This window comes from Atractosteus spatula, chromosome 12 (assembly GCF_055471065.1).
Source record: "Atractosteus spatula isolate fAtrSpa1 chromosome 12, fAtrSpa1.hap1, whole genome shotgun sequence".
NCBI lineage: Eukaryota > Metazoa > Chordata > Actinopteri > Semionotiformes > Lepisosteidae > Atractosteus > Atractosteus spatula.
In genome coordinates this window covers 4,717,744-4,735,295 of record NC_142717.1, presented here as the reverse complement: position 1 = coordinate 4,735,295, position 17,552 = coordinate 4,717,744, and the positions used below count along the sequence as shown (strand labels likewise).

The 17,552-nt window shown below is 36.2% G+C and overlaps 1 protein-coding gene across 1 annotated transcript in view; it reads left to right on the top strand.

Moving 5' to 3' along the window:
* Positions 1-208: 208 nt before the first annotated feature.
* The window catches only part of pkhd1l1.1 (PKHD1 like 1, tandem duplicate 1), a 63,718-nt gene continuing 46,374 nt past the window's right edge, over positions 209-17,552 (top strand). Inside the window, exons 1-24 of the mRNA XM_088929233.1 lie at positions 209-277; positions 841-924; positions 1,211-1,355; positions 1,889-1,997; positions 2,765-2,822; positions 2,967-3,060; positions 3,794-3,847; positions 3,947-4,020; positions 4,464-4,506; positions 5,192-5,262; positions 5,515-5,625; positions 6,558-6,647; positions 7,035-7,300; positions 8,838-8,929; positions 9,390-9,549; positions 9,957-10,092; positions 10,531-10,674; positions 11,014-11,168; positions 11,610-11,720; positions 12,339-12,491; positions 14,084-14,208; positions 14,841-14,998; positions 15,588-15,760; positions 15,970-16,117. Of these exons, the coding sequence (XP_088785359.1) occupies positions 211-277; positions 841-924; positions 1,211-1,355; positions 1,889-1,997; positions 2,765-2,822; positions 2,967-3,060; positions 3,794-3,847; positions 3,947-4,020; positions 4,464-4,506; positions 5,192-5,262; positions 5,515-5,625; positions 6,558-6,647; positions 7,035-7,300; positions 8,838-8,929; positions 9,390-9,549; positions 9,957-10,092; positions 10,531-10,674; positions 11,014-11,168; positions 11,610-11,720; positions 12,339-12,491; positions 14,084-14,208; positions 14,841-14,998; positions 15,588-15,760; positions 15,970-16,117 (2,821 nt within the window). The 5' untranslated portion in view covers positions 209-210. The remainder of the gene's footprint in view (positions 278-840; positions 925-1,210; positions 1,356-1,888; positions 1,998-2,764; positions 2,823-2,966; positions 3,061-3,793; positions 3,848-3,946; positions 4,021-4,463; positions 4,507-5,191; positions 5,263-5,514; positions 5,626-6,557; positions 6,648-7,034; positions 7,301-8,837; positions 8,930-9,389; positions 9,550-9,956; positions 10,093-10,530; positions 10,675-11,013; positions 11,169-11,609; positions 11,721-12,338; positions 12,492-14,083; positions 14,209-14,840; positions 14,999-15,587; positions 15,761-15,969; positions 16,118-17,552) is intronic.

Genomic DNA, 17,552 nt, shown 5'->3' with positions numbered 1-17,552 from the left:
GCAATATGTACAGTACCTGAGATAATGTCTAATTAGAAAGCTGTCCAACAAGAGTCAGGGGTTTTTGAAGATTCAAAGTACAGTTGACTGTTTTGATGTCGATTATCCTGCGATGATTCGTTTCTTTTATTTATCGATTTGCGATGAATCACCTTCCAACTTTGGTTTTGTCGCAGAATTTATCACGGCACTGGGGAGAGAAAGGCAAGCATGAAACGCAAGCTGCTGTTGAATCAGCTTCTCCTTCCCTTTCTACTTTCACGTCTAACATTTTCAGGTAAACATTTCGATGCTGCAGCGTAGGGTTTACTGCTTCTCTGAGGCTTTGTTTTAGTGGCAGTTTCGGGTGAATTACCGCAAAAGATGTACATAACATCGCTACTGTATTTTGACATTCATAAATAAATAGATGCGCAGATGTTCGAGTTTTCTTTCCAAGTCTTCCTAAAATAAGAAATTAAGTAATTGTCTTCGTTTTTGTTTTGTTTTTTGTTAATATTCTAACTCGCAAAGATACGTTTCTACTTCTTTCGGGTTGGTTCCGTTTCGGCTCTTGTAGTAATATCTTAAAAATGTAAAAATAGTTCAGACACGATTAGCTATTTTTAACATAGTTATACTGTAGATTTTACTATACCTTTACGTTTTATAGTAATTGAAACTAATACCAGATTATATTAACGCATCCTGAGAAGTTTATATTTCGGCTCAAAGAAACTGAATAATATCCATGTTCACCATAACAATTTCCTTTAACATCTTTTGTGCCACCTTAATTACCATTGATCCTTGCAAATCAAATATCTATTTTATTTATTATCTTACCATGTCTTTTATCAGATGCACAGACCCCCAGCATCACTTTGGTAACTCCTAAAACAGGGAGTGTGAATGGGGCAACAAGGCTTACAATTGCAGGACAAGGTATGTAAAATCAGAAAAGCTCCCATGACAGACCCATACTGCTTACATTTGAGATAATGAACGGTGCTACATTTTGGTTAGCACTGCAGTCCATTGCAGGACACACACTCGCAAACTAGGGCCATTTTCCCCAGAAACCAGAACACCAAGAGGGGACCATGCCAGTATCACCACAGGTCTGGAATTGAACCCAGGGCCCCAGCACTGTGAGATAGCAATGCAAACCACTGCACTGATGTTTTTTTCATTATTTTCAATCTCAAACAGATTTTATCATCCATTTTAGGATTTTCCGATGCGAACCAGTTTAACTTTGGAGCAGGCAACGATAACCTCGGCAACAGTGTTCAGTTAGTCTCTGATACCAGGTCCATTCCTTGCGATGTGGAAAAGGACTCCAGTCACAAAACCCAGATCATTTGTTATACCAGGTAACTAATCGAACTTGAACTCTGCTTATGTAAAAAAAAAAAGGCTGTAGTGCACCATTCGTGCAAAGCACTCAATTGTCAAAACTATCAAATGCCTAAAGCAATTTTTGAAAGCAATTACCATACAACAATCACATTGACTCCAGTGCATAATTTTCCGTTGAAGATCGTATTATAAATATCTAAAGAGTAGCTTTACCAATCCAATCCAATACCCTCCTCTCAAATCATTTCTTATATGGTTATACAGAGTCCCACATCTTCAATACTGTCTCCAGGGATGAATAAATCCAATTAAAATACTTTTCCCTCAAGGCTAAGTATCTCATCATTGTGTTTGCATGTGTTCTTAACTTGAGAGTTGAATTACCTTTTGGATTTTTACAGGACATTTTTTACATTGAATTTTCACACAGTGTGCATTTTCTAAAGTAAATGCAGTGTGCTTTTCTTACTCATGCAGGCATTTAAACATAATTAATAAACAAGCCAAGAACCTCAATGGTAATTAAATGCTTTCTGTCTTTCCTCAGATCAATGCCTGAAGATAATTATGTTGTCCAAGTCAGTGTGGATGGAGTACTAATTCCTGACAGTAACATCTGTTATGGTGCCTTGTATTCATACTGGTGCAGTTTTTATGTAAGTTTATTTACAGTATGTTTGATCACAGCTATCCAATATGTGAAACACAGGAATGTAACTTGTGCAACTGGATGATGCTAATAGTTTTTTTTTTTAAAAAAAACTGCATTAACTTTACAGTTTCAAGTTACAAAGATCTGGAAAAGATGATCTTATGACAAAATTTAGGGAAAAGTGATATGATGGTATGAGAATAAGAGGTCACAGCAAATAGTTTCCGATATTTCCGGTAGTTCTAGAAACTGAGATTTTAGATCAATGTGCATGGATCTAACTCTTAGATATTCTGCACAACATACATTTCAAGCACAGAATTTTTAAGTGCAGTTAAACAGACTGACATATTCTTTCTCAAGACGATTACTGTAGCAACATATTTAAGCACTCTTACCATGTACCAGGAGAGACAAGAATTAAGCAAAGCAAACTTAATGCAATAAATATCATTGCTTTATTATTGCCTCTACTTTTAATGTTATTATACTAAAGCAATGAAAGAATTCTTTCATCTCAGATCAAGTAAAGCAATTCCAATTCAAGCGGTAATTAATTGTAATTAAATTAATTACTATAATTAATATTACAATAAATGCTATAGTGTCCTAGAGCCTGTGAAATATTTTGGCAGCTTTTTATTAGATGCTTGATGTCATGTCATTTGAATGGAACACGTGTACATTTTAATGGCATTTAAGACAAGTGAAAGAAGAACAGCTTGAGGAGAGGAAGGAGGAAAAATGATATTTTTTTGTGTGTGCTCATAGCCCAGGAGCTACAGGACTCCCATGATCTCCAGCATTACACCATTGACAGGCTTGCCAGGTAGGAGCTATTTTGTACTGAAAGAATCATTAATCTGCTGGGGTTTTTTTTGTCATTTTCCTGACAGAGGTTGCTGTTACAACCTGTATGTCAGAAATGGTCTTATATCATCTGTCTTCTGCTGTCTAAACATTAAATCCACAGGCACACTGGTCACCATACGGGGGCTCATCTTCACTGATGTTTATGGGAGCAATACTGACAAGAGCTCCAATGGCCTGGATGCCAGGATTCTCAGGTATTCATGATTCCCAAAGCCTCTACATTGATCCATCCTATAGACATATTATGCCCGGTAATGGACTGGCATCCTGTTTGGGTTGTGCACTGTGTTGTGCCCGTTGCTGCTTGAGTCCCCTGAAGTAAGGGGAATGGGAATTAGCAGTTAATAATAATTAATAATCATAATAGTTAATAATTTTCTGGAATTAGCAGGAAATAGATGGATGGATGAAAAGATGTATTGTCTTTTTATTCCTCAACAGCATGAGATACAGTACAAAAATACCTATGTTGTCATGTTTACTCAATCCAAGACTGATTAGTAGTGGCCTCTGATCTTGATCTGCTGTCAAGAGTTATTTTTCCACCTTCCACCTTTGATATATATGATTACCTGTTAATTATTCTGTTAATCAGGATGGCTTATACTGTTGTGGATAACCTTCCCTTCTTTCTTCAGAGGATGTAAGCCAATTAATATCTGAATGCATGTGAGAGAACATGAATTGATATTCATCTTTTTCTCTATCATTTGTCTAATGAAACAACATGATTCAGATTCCAACTATATTACATACTATATGTAAACGTGGCTATACTCTTAAATGGTTTCAAAGAAAATTTTAGAAAAATTCAAAGACATGGTTCTCGTTATTTTTTAAAAATAGAAAAATTAAACACATGATAGAATCCTATATGCATGTAATAATAATAACCACATTTCTTAAAGTTTATTGTTGTCATTTCAGAGTTTATGTTGGAGGAATGCCTTGTGAACTTCTCCAGCCTAACTCTGACACTCGGTAAGTTTGACCTATGACGATAGGATGTATTTAAAGATTTTATAAAAATAATTGTACATCTTACATGTTCCGGATGAAACATTTTTATTTGTTCTTTAGATATGGCCTTGCCTTAGACTACGAATATAGCGTCTGGGGATCGATGACTTGCAAAATTACAGGAACATACGTGGGTAAGCAGGTTTTTTCTTCTGTTCTATAAATATTTATCAATAAATGAATACTGTGATGAATGTTCCAAACAAACCAATGGAACATTTTGATCACAGTATACTGTTAATGCGTTACACTGGCTTTCTCCTGTTAATATGCTTTGTCTTGTCTAATGAAGAGTCTCCATTCTGAGTTCCTAAAAAGACAATTCCTTTCTTTAAATTCTAACATTATTTTAAAGTAGGATTAGTGTCTACAAATGTTAGACCACTTCTCAGTTGTTTTGAATGTAACAATTTTTCCATTTTATATTTTATTGGCTGACATCTGCTGTTCATTAGTGAAGGGTGGGTTTGTCGATAGCAGGAACAGTATTACTGCTTGAGCTACTCAGGATTGCATTTGTATTATCCCTGGATCTTTGCAGACATGCAAATGTTTTTATTATCCTCTTTGTTATCAGGGCACCAGAATGTGAGTTTCATTGTTGACAGTGAATATGGGAGGTGAGTGACAGTACAATTGTACTGAAAGATGTACTGTTCATGTCTACTGTCTTGATGAAAAGTACTGCAGTGTTGTCACCTTCTATCTTAAATTAATCAGAACTCAGATGTTAAGAAAGACTGAGCTTGGTCAATACTCCAATGAGAGACATTCATTAAAATATATATATATATCTATTTTTTTTAATTACAGATGAAAAAAAATATTTGTGAATGTAATTATTTTTCACCATGAAGCGTACTGTATTGGGAACATCGGGAACAAATTGGGAACTTAAACTACAAAAATAACTAATAATTCTTTAGTATCTGCAGTTTCCAAAGTCGATAGTTCCATATCTGGATTATTGTTATTAAGCAATCTAACATGTCAATATGGTTTGAATGCTATGCAGAACTAATATATTACTTCCTATTGTCTGCTATATCAAGTATATGGAAGCTTTTTAGCACCACAGAGAAAAACATATTTTTGCATTTAGGTCAAGATTGTCACTCACTTCATTCATATTATTTTTCTAATAAAAGGACAGAGACTAATTGTCTAGTTTCCATAATATTAAAAGGACTGGTAAAAGCCATTCCTTTATCTATGTTAAACAACATCAATAATTGGAGAGCTATTTTAAAAAGAATATGAAGTCCTAATGTGTATGAACCTTCTGGTATTCATGTTGTTTTACAGGAGCTTACCCTACTTGTCAAACTACATCGTTTCATCTTTAAACCAGCTATCTATGTTTCAAAGCTATGCGGGTAAGGAAAACAAGGGATTTCTTCAAAACATCACCATCTTTAGCAATGATCACCATCTTCAGTTAAGAAGTCCATTAGCAACAGTGTCTGTACTTGCAAAGATTTTTCAAGTTCAGGTTTACAACATAAAACTACTGACTAATTGTGACAATTGGTCACTAAAATAAAATGTAATAATGATGGCAGTGTTGCAAATCTACATGAAAAAATGTCTTTAGGAACTTGCGACGCATTTTACAACTTTTCTTGCAGAGGTTAGTGGAGTTTCTCCTTCTGAGGGGAGTCTGCAGGGAGGAACCATATTAACCATAAACGGGCACTACTTTGATGAGACTGACCGTCCAGCACAAGTTCTTGTTGGAGGTAACAATTTTCAAAAGATACAGTAGGTTCAAAACATCTCAACGTGCCGTTAGTTTTAAAAGGACAGATCGAAACAGAACACCCATGGATGTTAATGAAATTAATGTGGCATTTACTGTTTTGGCATAGAATATTGTAAGTTGTATATGCATAGCTGTGGTGCACATGTAGTGTGCAAAATAGTCACCCTTTACTGTGAACATGCCTAATTTTATTCACTGTCTCCAGGTATGACACTCTTTTGAATGCAATCATTTGGTTTCCTCTAAGCAGGACATACTGTAAAGCAGTAATCATTGCTTGAAGTGCTTAGTCATTTAAATAAATTTGAATGTAAAGATCCCAGGGAAACTGAAATGACTAACGGTTTCATGGAATACACAGTACATCTCGGGATGATCCACGATGTTCAGTTCTAGAAATTTTTCAGCAGAAGGTGGATGTATGGCAATGTATAGCCAAAAGTAATGTGTCATTATAAAGATATATACAGATATTGATTGTATTGTCAGTATCTATGAGTCTAATGGAATATGTAAAAAATTATATGTCTGATTATTTCTATGCTTGCACATTAACAGCTACAACAAGAGAATTGGGTGATAACTCATAATTATCCTAATGTTGGGTCCAGGCCAATAACCTACTCATGTATCTGTGCATTCCTAAAAAAAATGCCTTTATTACCTATGTCAGACACAGAGAAAAGAATGGATATTTTGTTATTCTGTCAACAGAGTCTCCAGTGTCCTCATTATCGACAAGTTGCACTAGCTACTGTATAAAGTTATAACAAAGCTAGAATAGGCTGGAAAGCTAAGCAGCAAAAACACCAAAATGAATAATTTAAGCCAATAAATCACCTGAGAACTTTTATAAGAACAGGGTTAAAATGCCTCTTTTGTAACTCGTTTTTTTTTCTTATTTCGCAGGTCAGAAATGCCCGATCCTGTCGTTATCTGATGGAGAAATCACTTGCCAAAGCCCCGTGTTCACGCCGATGAACATGACATTGTTTCCTGGTGAGTCACTGTTGTTATTTTTGTTGAGAGTGCGTGCCATACAGTTTTGCTTTATATTTATTTTTTTACATGGCACTCTTGTGTGTCTTGTGTTTAAAATGTCTGCTGTAGTACCCGGACTCACAAACTGAAATGTGAGTGACAATGACAGTGGTGATCACAACAGACAACATACTGTAAGCATTGACACAGTCTGAGGCGTTAATAGCATCCTACAATGCAAATTCTTTTTGGCAAATACAGTAGCTAATATATAAGATTAGTCACAGAAAGGCTGTATCTATCTCTAAATAATACTGTACAGGAAGGCAGACATACTTTTATGACAAAGATAAAAGAGTAAAACATATCATCGTATTTTAAACAGTTGTTGATTGTTTGGTCTAGGAGGAAGAGGGCTGAAGTTGGAGATCTGGAACAATAGTAGCCCCAGTACACTGGACGAGGCCCTGAAATACAATGAAACCAAGCCAGGCTACTCTGTCAGCTGGGTGGACTCTATGTCATACACCTGGCCTGTGGAGTGGGACTATTTTGTAGCCCGATTCAGTGGCTTCATAGTCCCAACAGAGACTGACAATTACAGGTTCTATATTAGAGGAGACGACCGCTACGCACTGTACTTCAGCAAAACTGGAAGCCCCAGAGACAAGGTATGGCGAACAGAAATGAAATCTGAGAAGTTGGCAAACAGTATTTACCTTCCTCAGACTGTGACTGTACCCTGTTATTGCAATCATTGTTCTGTTGATAATAATAATAACTGGTTACGCTTATATAGTGCTTTTCTGGACACTCCACTCAAAGCGCTTTACAGGTAATGGGGACTCCCCTCCACCACCACCAGTGTGCAGCCCCACCTGGATGATGCGACGGCAGCCATAGTGCGCCAGAACGCTCACCACACATCAGCTATCAGTGGGGAGGAGAGCAGAGTAATGAAGCCAAATTCATAGATGGGGATTATTAGGAGGCCATGGTTGGTAAGGGCCAATGGGAAATTTGGCCAGGACGCTGGTGTTACACCCCTACTCTTTTCGAGAAACGACCTGGGATTTTTAATGACCACAGAGAGTCAGGACCTCGGTTTTACATCTCATCCGAAGGATGGCGTCTGTTTACAGTATAATGTCCCCGTCACTTACTGGGGCATTAGGACCCACATGGACCACAGGGTGAGAATATATTGACATTGACAGAAGTGCCCAATCCTGTCCTACTGGAGCTGCAGTCCTGAGCTATTACTGCATCTAGTCATCTTGTCTGATGTCTTTGCTAGTAAATATTTTTTGTCCAACCACTAACAGCACTTACACAGAATGCAGACTTACAAGTGCATCACTTGTTCAAGGTGACTAGGGTTTTGCAAGCAGAGATGCACACTTGGTTGAGTGCTGCTAAGGATGGATGGACCTCATAAGGGCTGAGTATTTTCAGCTAGGTATTGAACAGTAGCCTTGAGGTTTGGTATGTGCAAGTGAATCTGTACAGCATATAACCCCTTGGGTTGTTCATTAAAGGCACAGTTCTTTCTTTCCCAATCCAAGATGACCGTCACTAGAGGCACTGTGGGTCTTGCATTGTATAAAATGGCAGAGAGCTGTATGAAAAGCACGCATTGTCCTTGATTCCACTGTGCAAGTACAAGCATCGCATTGGTGACCCCAGTTGATTTGCAGTTTGAGATTTCAAACTGGGCACAGAAAGAAAAATAATCAGTAGTTCCAGTTCTAAAATCAGCTTGTCTCCATCCACCAACCAGCACCTTAACATCGGGTTGTGCTGTAGGCTTGAATCGTGAGACCAAGCAAGTGGCGGGACTGAGTACCTTAATAAGGACAGTTTGCACGCTGTTTTCATCTGTCCCATACAGGAGCTGGGTCGTAGAGAGGAGCTGAGTTGATAAATAAAGGGAAATTCCACTTAGAAAAATCTAAAAAAAATCTGGAGTGTTGCGATTCAAAACTCCAGATAGTTGACAATTTTTCCCCATCAGAAATGAACAAAATGCGTCTCATTTCACAATTTTCAAGTATAATTTTGTATACGAAGGTTGCAGATACGGCTTCTGTTTAAGCATGTTCTTTATTAGTTTTCTGTGGACCTCAGCTTTTTTTTCCTTTGTGTAAAAGTATTGGTTTTAAAAGGTATTCAGAAAGATTAAAGGCATGTTTATTGAATGTATTGTAGGTAAAGATCGCATTCAGGAATTATGCTAGTTGGGACTTTTTCACAGACTACACACAGCGCTCTGACATTCTTCATCTGGAGGAAGACAAAGTGTAAGTATTGTAATTAAGCTTGTCATCATAGCCCATTTGCTACAGTATGTCTTAGTTCTGTACTTTTGAGTATTGATTATGACGTAGTAGTTCCAGTCACACAAAGACTGCCTGCCAATCTGCTACCATATAGGGCTGAATTGTGAGTTGAAACATTAAACTAATGAAAATATTTGAATCAATTAATCAATAAATTAATTCAATAATTATTGTAGGCATATTTCATTAATTACTCTTCATTTAATACCACATAAGAACTTACAATTGAAAGTGAAAGAAAATATGATTCATTCTCAATTTGATTGACTGTCATTCTCAATATGTTCAGAGCAATAATACCGAAGAAATTTGTGTACAGTAGTTAATTGACATCTTTGTCTGCACTAAAACTGAAAAATGCACACAATTTTAAGCAGTGATGGCAGATAAATCTAAACAGCATCTTTTCTATATACTGTAGGTACTACATTGAAATATGGTTTCAGGAATACGGAAGGCAAGCCTTCGTAGATGTTGGGTTCTTCAAAGGGAAGAGCTCCTTCACTAATCAGCAAACTACTGAAGGCATCAATGAAGTCCAAATCATCTATACTCAATACAACATTTTACAAGAAAAACAGGTCGGTTATATTATTACGTGTTTTGAGAGGTAATAAAAATATAGCAAACGAGTGTCAAAATCAATTTTGTGCTGTTGCTTTTCATTGTTGCTTTTTAAAATAATTTGAATGGAAGGTTTTTGTGTTTCTAAGGCTGTGTATGCACTGCCCATGCAGTCTGCTTGGGCAGTAATTGTCTCTTGAGCTTGTATTGCTTTGATTACATTGATCCAACTTTCATTCAGCCTCCACAGCAATTTTTAATCAGTTGATTAAAGGTTAAAGGTTAAAGGCTGGCCCTCAGCTTCCATCTTTGTCTCATTCTTATTTACTTAAGCCTAGCGTCTTTGTTTTATATCATATATAGCTGAGCACTCCAGCTTGTCAGATTATCATTATTTGGCTGTTTTTATTGCTGCCTACTGTAGGTCCTGAGATTTGAGAACTGGACAAAAGGAAATCCAGTAAATGAAGTTCAAAAGGTCACAGTTACAAGTGGGTGCTACAGCTTAGGAAGCTGTGGCTACACATACTACAGCCTTATCTACAGTTCTCATGGAACAGGTATGAAGTTAATTTACTAATTTTGGAAAACTAGCTAGATGTTCATATCAGCTGCTTTATCATTTGTATTTTGAACATGGAATGCCTTGCCTGAGAAATGTCGTTACACTCAAAAAAGTTTCCATTTCTATAACTAATTTTACTGTTGGTCCGATATGAAGCAGGCCTAGTCGCTTTATTCAATTCAAAGTACTTTATTTATCCCCATACTGTATGTTTAATTTAAGGTAATGTGAAGAACCTCCTTCTTCTCTGCAAATAGGATTTTGTTTTTAGTTTTACTTTTAAAAGTGCTGTTTAAGAATTGTGTTCCTAAATGCCATGCATAGCAGAGAAAACTCAAAAATGTGGCACAACTACAAACTTTGTTAACAGATTCATTGCAAAACCAGAGCTTTTCCTTCAAAATCTAATTCTCCATTGTTTACTGTTTTAAAGCATTGATTCCAGTAAGTGCTTCAGCTGAAGAGGTTCAGAGAGCTTTAAATGCTCTTTGGTCTATTAAGCCAGATTTGGTTCAAGTGACAAAGGTGGACATCAGTCAAGGATCTGAGTACACAGTGAACTTCATGTCCCGCAGAGGTAAATGAAAAGTGTATCACCATTGTTAAATCCTTAACTTAAAATGCAGATCGACACATAAGGAATCCTTTTTCATTTTTATGATGTTTCATCTGAAGATAAATTTCATGTTAAAACAGAAAAACCGCAAGGAGGAAACTCCGTTTGATGATTTTTATAATGAGAACTACTGTAGATGCGTGTTGTAAGCTCAGAGCTGAGGAAAGGCTTCCTAGCAAATGGTTGTTAGTTACAAACATGACATACTGTAGCAAAGTGTTCACAGCTCATAGATATATGCTGAGTAAAGGCATGTATTTATCACACAGATTAAAAAAAGACTTCCATTTCTCCGCACAGGTGATTTTGAAAGCCTTCAGTATGTCACTTTTGGAGGTGATGTGAACATTACTGTCGAGGAAATAACTAAAGGGAGGCCCAGTCTTGAAACGTTCACTTTAGAGTGGGACACAGCCTTGTCCACACCTGTCGCTTTCAATGCATCTGGTGTTGAGGTTTGTCTGTGTTTTTTTCAGTATTTAAGAGTCCCTGCTTATGGACAACCTGCTTCCTAAAAAAGAAGTTTAAAATGTGTTTTAAAAAACCCCACAGTGCAAGTTAAACAAATAAACCAGTGCTGTGTCCTTGACTGTGTATACAGTAATTGTATTATTCTAATTTAGCTTCTTCATTCATTAATGTTTAAATGCCTTAGATGCTTTTGATTTAGTTTTTTTTTCAATTTTAATGCTTCTCTCAATATGTTCAGGTATTGTTTTGTTTAAACAACAGAGCTTTCAAATGTCCAGATTGTTTTACACCTCTTTGTTGTTTCTAGGTGAATCAGACTTTTTGCTTTATATTTATTGAGGGTGGACAAATGTTAATCCATAACTGAGAATAAGAAAATGAAAATTCTGCACTGTGCATTAAATAAAATGTAACACAATTTACAGGTGCAAAAAGCAATTGAAGGCTTGGTCAGTGCACAGTGCCCAGACGAGATTCTCCGCAGTGAGAGCAATTTGGTAAAGTACTTCAGGGATTATGAAAATGATCAAACGGGGGTAAGTGCAAAAATCTTTAAGTGTAAAAAATGTCTAGATAAATCAAAGTGAGAATTAGGTGAATATGAGCAGATAATTTTGTGAATTAAGTATAAACCTTAAAGCTGTATCAGGCAGTAAGAGACTGTTAATTATCATAAATACACACTTATGCATGCAAACGGTAAGTTATTTGGCACTGTTGTGGCGAATTTTGCACAAATGTAATTTAACGCCAGTCAGATACATTCCATCAAAATTACTTTGGCTTTATTGTTTAGTAAAACCAGGTTCATTCTCAAACAAGCTAATGTAAAAGGTTTGTCATCTTCCTTATGTTCTTAGAAGTATTAAAAGAAACTTACTGCTCTATGCATCTAAGTGATTTAATTGCTAATTGATTATCAGAGAAGGAAATTAGTTCTTTGAGTAGCAGTTCAATAAAATAGAAGAAACTAAACATTTGTATGTTTAGAAATATTATATTTTAATTACAACAAAATGAGAACAAGATAAAAAAACCAAAACAAAGTAGATTAACAGAGAATGTATGGTGTACATTATAGCCTGTCTAAAGATTATAGTAATTTGAAGAAATGATAGAATAATTAAGTGTCTGTTCAATGCTTTTTTGTCCAGTTCACAGGTTATTCAAGGGGAACACGTGTGCCAGACACAGAAGCCTTCTGTGGAAGATTCTCACTTATGAATCCACAATATCTGTTCCTGTCATCAGACTTCCAGGTCTCTGGAAATACCTATGGAGCGATTCCACTGCAGCAGTACAGAATGGTGAGCATTCTCAATCAGTGTCTTAAAGATTTATCACTCTGTGTCTAAATGAAGTCAAACCTGCATTGATAAATGTACTTCTGTTTTATTCATTTAACATGGTCAAACCTGTATCGCAAACATGAACATTAAGCAAAGACTCCTAATACAAATATGTTTTTTGCATGAATACTTTGCCTTGTTGATTTTATACCATGAGACAGAATTTATTGGGGATCCAACAGACCATATTTATTCAAAGCTATTTCTTGTTAATACTGTAAAAAGACATTTTACTTGTGTTTTCTATCATTTTGGTTTTAAATGCTGTGCATTGCCCATTCTCGCTGCTCAGCTTCACATTTTAAAAATGGAAACTCATGTGCGAAAGTTTTACATCTTAGACACAATCAAGAATTCCAGTATATTGACAGCATGATACCAGCATCAATTGTTGCTGTGAAATCAACAATTCACTCAAAGCCTCCCCTATTTGGATTATTATAAGAGGTTTGATTTGTTTTAATACAGTTTTGATTTAGGTGAAAATAATCTTTCACCCAACTACTCATTACGCAGTCTTTAATTTATATTGACCAGAATCAATCCTAATCTTGATCACATCAATTCAAGGTAAACTAAAGAGCAACTAATATGAAATGCCAAAATGTGTACTAATTACAGGTAAACATTGCCAGGTTGTCTTTGTCATTAACACAAACTAGTCTAGATTTGTCTTGTTCTGCACAATGCAAATGATCATGATTAACAGTATCTGAAATGGCTACAATATCTGTAAAATATCACTATATGATAGTGATTGTCTTCATAGAGAAGAAAAACATTAAATTAAAAGAATATAACAGAGGGAAGGTCATCAAGAAGTTCATATCTTAAGGAGGTTTTTATATTACGAACTTTATTACTGTGTAGCTCTGCCTGTGCTTATGCACTTCGGCGTGCTTCCAACTATAAAATCTGCTACAATTTCATTTTTAATACAGTGTGATTCTGATAGAGAGCGTTTAAAATATGTATTTAAAATATTGCTAGAAATTAAACCTTAATTGCTTTACAATACTACAGCCTTATGTACAATGTAAATGAAATATTCACATTCTGTTTTTCCTTTGACAGAGCATTTTTTAGGATCAATAATCTATAAATGAATATCTCCTGACACTGGCATAATTTTTTTGTGAAAGAAAGATATGAATTAGGAAACATTTTAAGTTGAATGAATACTAAATACTACTAAAAATATTTTTTTTTCCTAATGAATTTAAATAGAAATATAGTATGTTTAAAGAATTGTTGAAGACACTGTATAACTATACAGTATTTCTGCGCTACTGTATATACCAGCTACAACTAGATCGGCATATCAGTCAGCACTTTAAAGGCTTTCTAAAACTCAGGCTTTTGTACTCTTGTTTTTAGTTTTTTATTGCTTAATTGTAAAACGCCCTGAAATTATGTTTCAGGAACTCTGCAGTATAAAATAAACATTATTGCTATTAGATTGTTAGCCATTATAATTTAATAGCTACAAGTGGTATGCACACTTGTAAAAATATTTAGTTCCTAATTTCACATTGTTATTCATTTTACAGTTCTGCTTCGCATATAAAGGATTTCTAATGAATTACATTGGGATTCAGTTTTCCTACCAAAATAATATAAATGTAGTAATTTCCACTACATCCAATATTGACACCATCTTTGTCTCAGGAGCTGGGTAAGTAATCACATATGTCCATCCTGAATGTGGAAGTTTAAACTTCGGAAGCACATTTTTCTTTATTGTGTACTTGTGTGCTATAGGAGTTTTTAGACATAGTGTGAGATATGAACCCATATATTTCATACAGTGTTTTGACACAGCTATAGTGAAGATAACAAAATAAAACAGTTAAACACATTTAATCACATAAAACAGAAATCCATTTGCTTTTATATCCTACATTCCTTTTGCAAACAGTGTCCGGAAAACAATTGTGATCTCTAAAAATGTGGCAGTCAGCATTGCATTTAAATCAGTGTTACTACTGAGATGACCTAAACTAACTCTCACCATTTCTGTTGCTCTAGACAGCGCTGTCTGTCTTGAGTCTTAGATTTTCAATAATATTACTTTAATGTAGTAGCTGAACAAAGATCTGTAGTCACTGCTGCGGAATATAGTATTGGGAAAAAATGGACAAAATATGGCAATAGGTAGATCTCTTAAATTAAAACTCTTATTATTATTATTATTATCATCATCATCAGAATTTCATGATTGTAATGTTGTTTAAGTTAACTTAATAGCACTTTTAACTTTTTCAAGATTTTATTGACGTATCATTTAAATGTAATTTGTTTTCATAGCTGGCAGTACACGTGTGTTGATTTGCTTTCTGCCTTGCAAAAATCATTCCCTGGGACTAACTATATGCTACAGTCACTGCTACTGTACAAGGCAACACCAAACCAAGATTTCTATGTGGATGTTGTTTATATTGGAAGAATGGCCACAACAGAAAATGGTATATTTTTAAAATAATTATTAACTGAACTCGCACTTTGTCTAACCAAACTGAACTCTCTTTTGACTTTGTACTTTGTCTGTATCTTTGGAGGTACAATGAAATAAGGACCTGTACATCTGAAAGACAGAAATATCAATTAACCTCAGTAAAAAATGACAACATCCATAACATCGTCAGTCTTTCCATAAGGACCATTAACCCCTATCACAGGGTTTGTGATTGTTTTTTGGTGACTTTAAATCACCAGCACCTGTGTCAAGTTTTAAATTGGTGAAATTTACTAAAACTTTCTGACCTTTTTTTCTCTCGAGTTGAGCTACTGGACTGTATTCTTCAAGCACTGCAGTCACCACGCCCTTTAAAACGGAGCCTTCATAATATTCACCAGTTCAGAATCTGACAGAAAAATCTGTCAAAATGTAACAGTCTTGACTATATAGCTGGGAAACTAAAAATTGTAATTGTGCATGAATTTTAAGACATTTCATTTAAATACACGCCATGAAATCGTAATGTGTTAATGCGATACTATACAGTACGTCTAATTATTAAGAGAATCCTTGTTTGGATCTTTTATTTTACACAGATGTTATTACACTGAGAAGGCCCCCAGCCTTGGCAAGCAGAGGTGTTTTTGTACAGGAAATCATGGTGAACAAAATCCAGAAACCAGACGCTTCACAGTGGAGATATGAAGTTACAGTGACCCCTTACAGCTGTGGATATGACTTTCCTCTCATGCGTATTGCATTTGCACAGGTGGGTGTGTAGTAGAGATAATATCCCGTATACAAACTATTGCGTGGGAAAACAACAAATTGACACCAGAACTAATATTTTACTAGCAATTGACTGAAAAATGTTGAAAAAGAAAAGGCTAAGGAAATCTAATTAAAAGAGGTTGTTGAAAAAGGATCAAGCCAGGTGATGCAAGTAAAGCCATTCTGAAATGTTTTGGTCCTTAACAGGCGGTTTCAAACACCAGTGACGAAGGAGTCATGTACGGAGGCCCCAGCTGGACAGAAGGGGTAGGCATCCAGGTGACAAGAACGCAGAGGGCCAGCCCTCCAGTGTCGGGCACCTTTGATGTGGAGTTCTCCGGGAAGCAGATTAAAGGTAAATAAATCCCAGTAGCCTGCTTTCAAGGCAGACAAATGTGATGCTAGCACTTACCTTGCGAGGTACCTGTTTTTCAGGCAGTGTGTCCAGAAATGCAGTGTATTCCAACAATTTAACACCAAAATATTCCTGAAATCCTTCGCACATATCAGCAGTGTGTGCCTGGTCAGTACTTGGATAAAAGGCCTGCGTACTGCTGTATGTGGCGTCGGTGGACCAGTAGCTGGTACTCTTCCCCCGGACCACTATTTTTACACCGAATACACCCAGTATAGCGAGAGGGGATATCATGTTGTAGCAAATCTTGCGAACCCACTTGATTCCCCATTGATGAATCTGGTGTGGCAGTTTCCCACGTTTGCAGCCGATCTGCCTTGTAGTGAGGCTTCTGGTGCTTTAAGCTTGCCATGTACAGTATCCAATGTATAAAGCATCTGATACAAGCATAATTGCAAGCAATTATAATTATAAAAATCAATCATATGGCTAAAAGAGTGTTGCTGAGTATGCAGTGATACATGGGGCAGTGGGATATCTGGACGCAGGACGAAGATTATTCAAAGCACACAGCACCTAAACACATTGCTTTACTGTATTAAGCTATTTCACAGAAGTGAGGTAAGAAGTGTTGACAACAAAAGGCTACCAAAAGTCAGTTGGCGCAACTTCTTGACTCTCTCTCTGAATCTCTCTAAATGCAAATACGCAGCTAATCTGCCCAAAACCAAACACACAATTCATTGTTTTTTTTTTCCCCGAAATAGCACAAAACTGTGTTTTTGGACCTTCTCTCCCCTTTACTGTTTCTGCTGCCTCACATTCCCCTTTCCCTGGTGTTGGTTGTCCTCCTGAAGTTGTTTCTCTCTTGTCTTTCTTCTCTTTTTAGCTGCCACACTTCTGTCAGACCTCCCTCGGTTCCTCAGGGTGTGGTTTTTCTGGGGCTCCTGTAGATCACAGCACACACCTGTGTTTCTCTTCCTTTTTCATGCTATTCTCCTGACCTCCAGCCCTTGTTGCAGTAGGAGCTGCTTAGGGAGAAGTGGTGGAGCGTGATTTTCTGTCATCTCTCCTATCTTCTCCTTTTGCGTCAAGAGGTAATGCCACATCTGACTGCATCTCTACCCCTCAGGATACCGCAGTACTAATTAAACTCCTGCGAAAGACAATACCCACTAATATTTCAATTCAATTCAAGCTTTCTTGTCTCAAAGGGGGAAATTTGTTTGGCAGCCAAGTCCAACACAACAATCCAACAAAAAAGCATCATCAACAAAGAGTTCAGGACAAGAAATATTTAAATATTTTTTTATTTAAATAAAAGATCTAGAAATAAAGAATGGGGGATAAATATTTAGTCAGTTTCTATTATATATGAATATTTGGGACATATGGTTTAGTCATCTGTATTGCTTATGTTAATTACTTATTTATT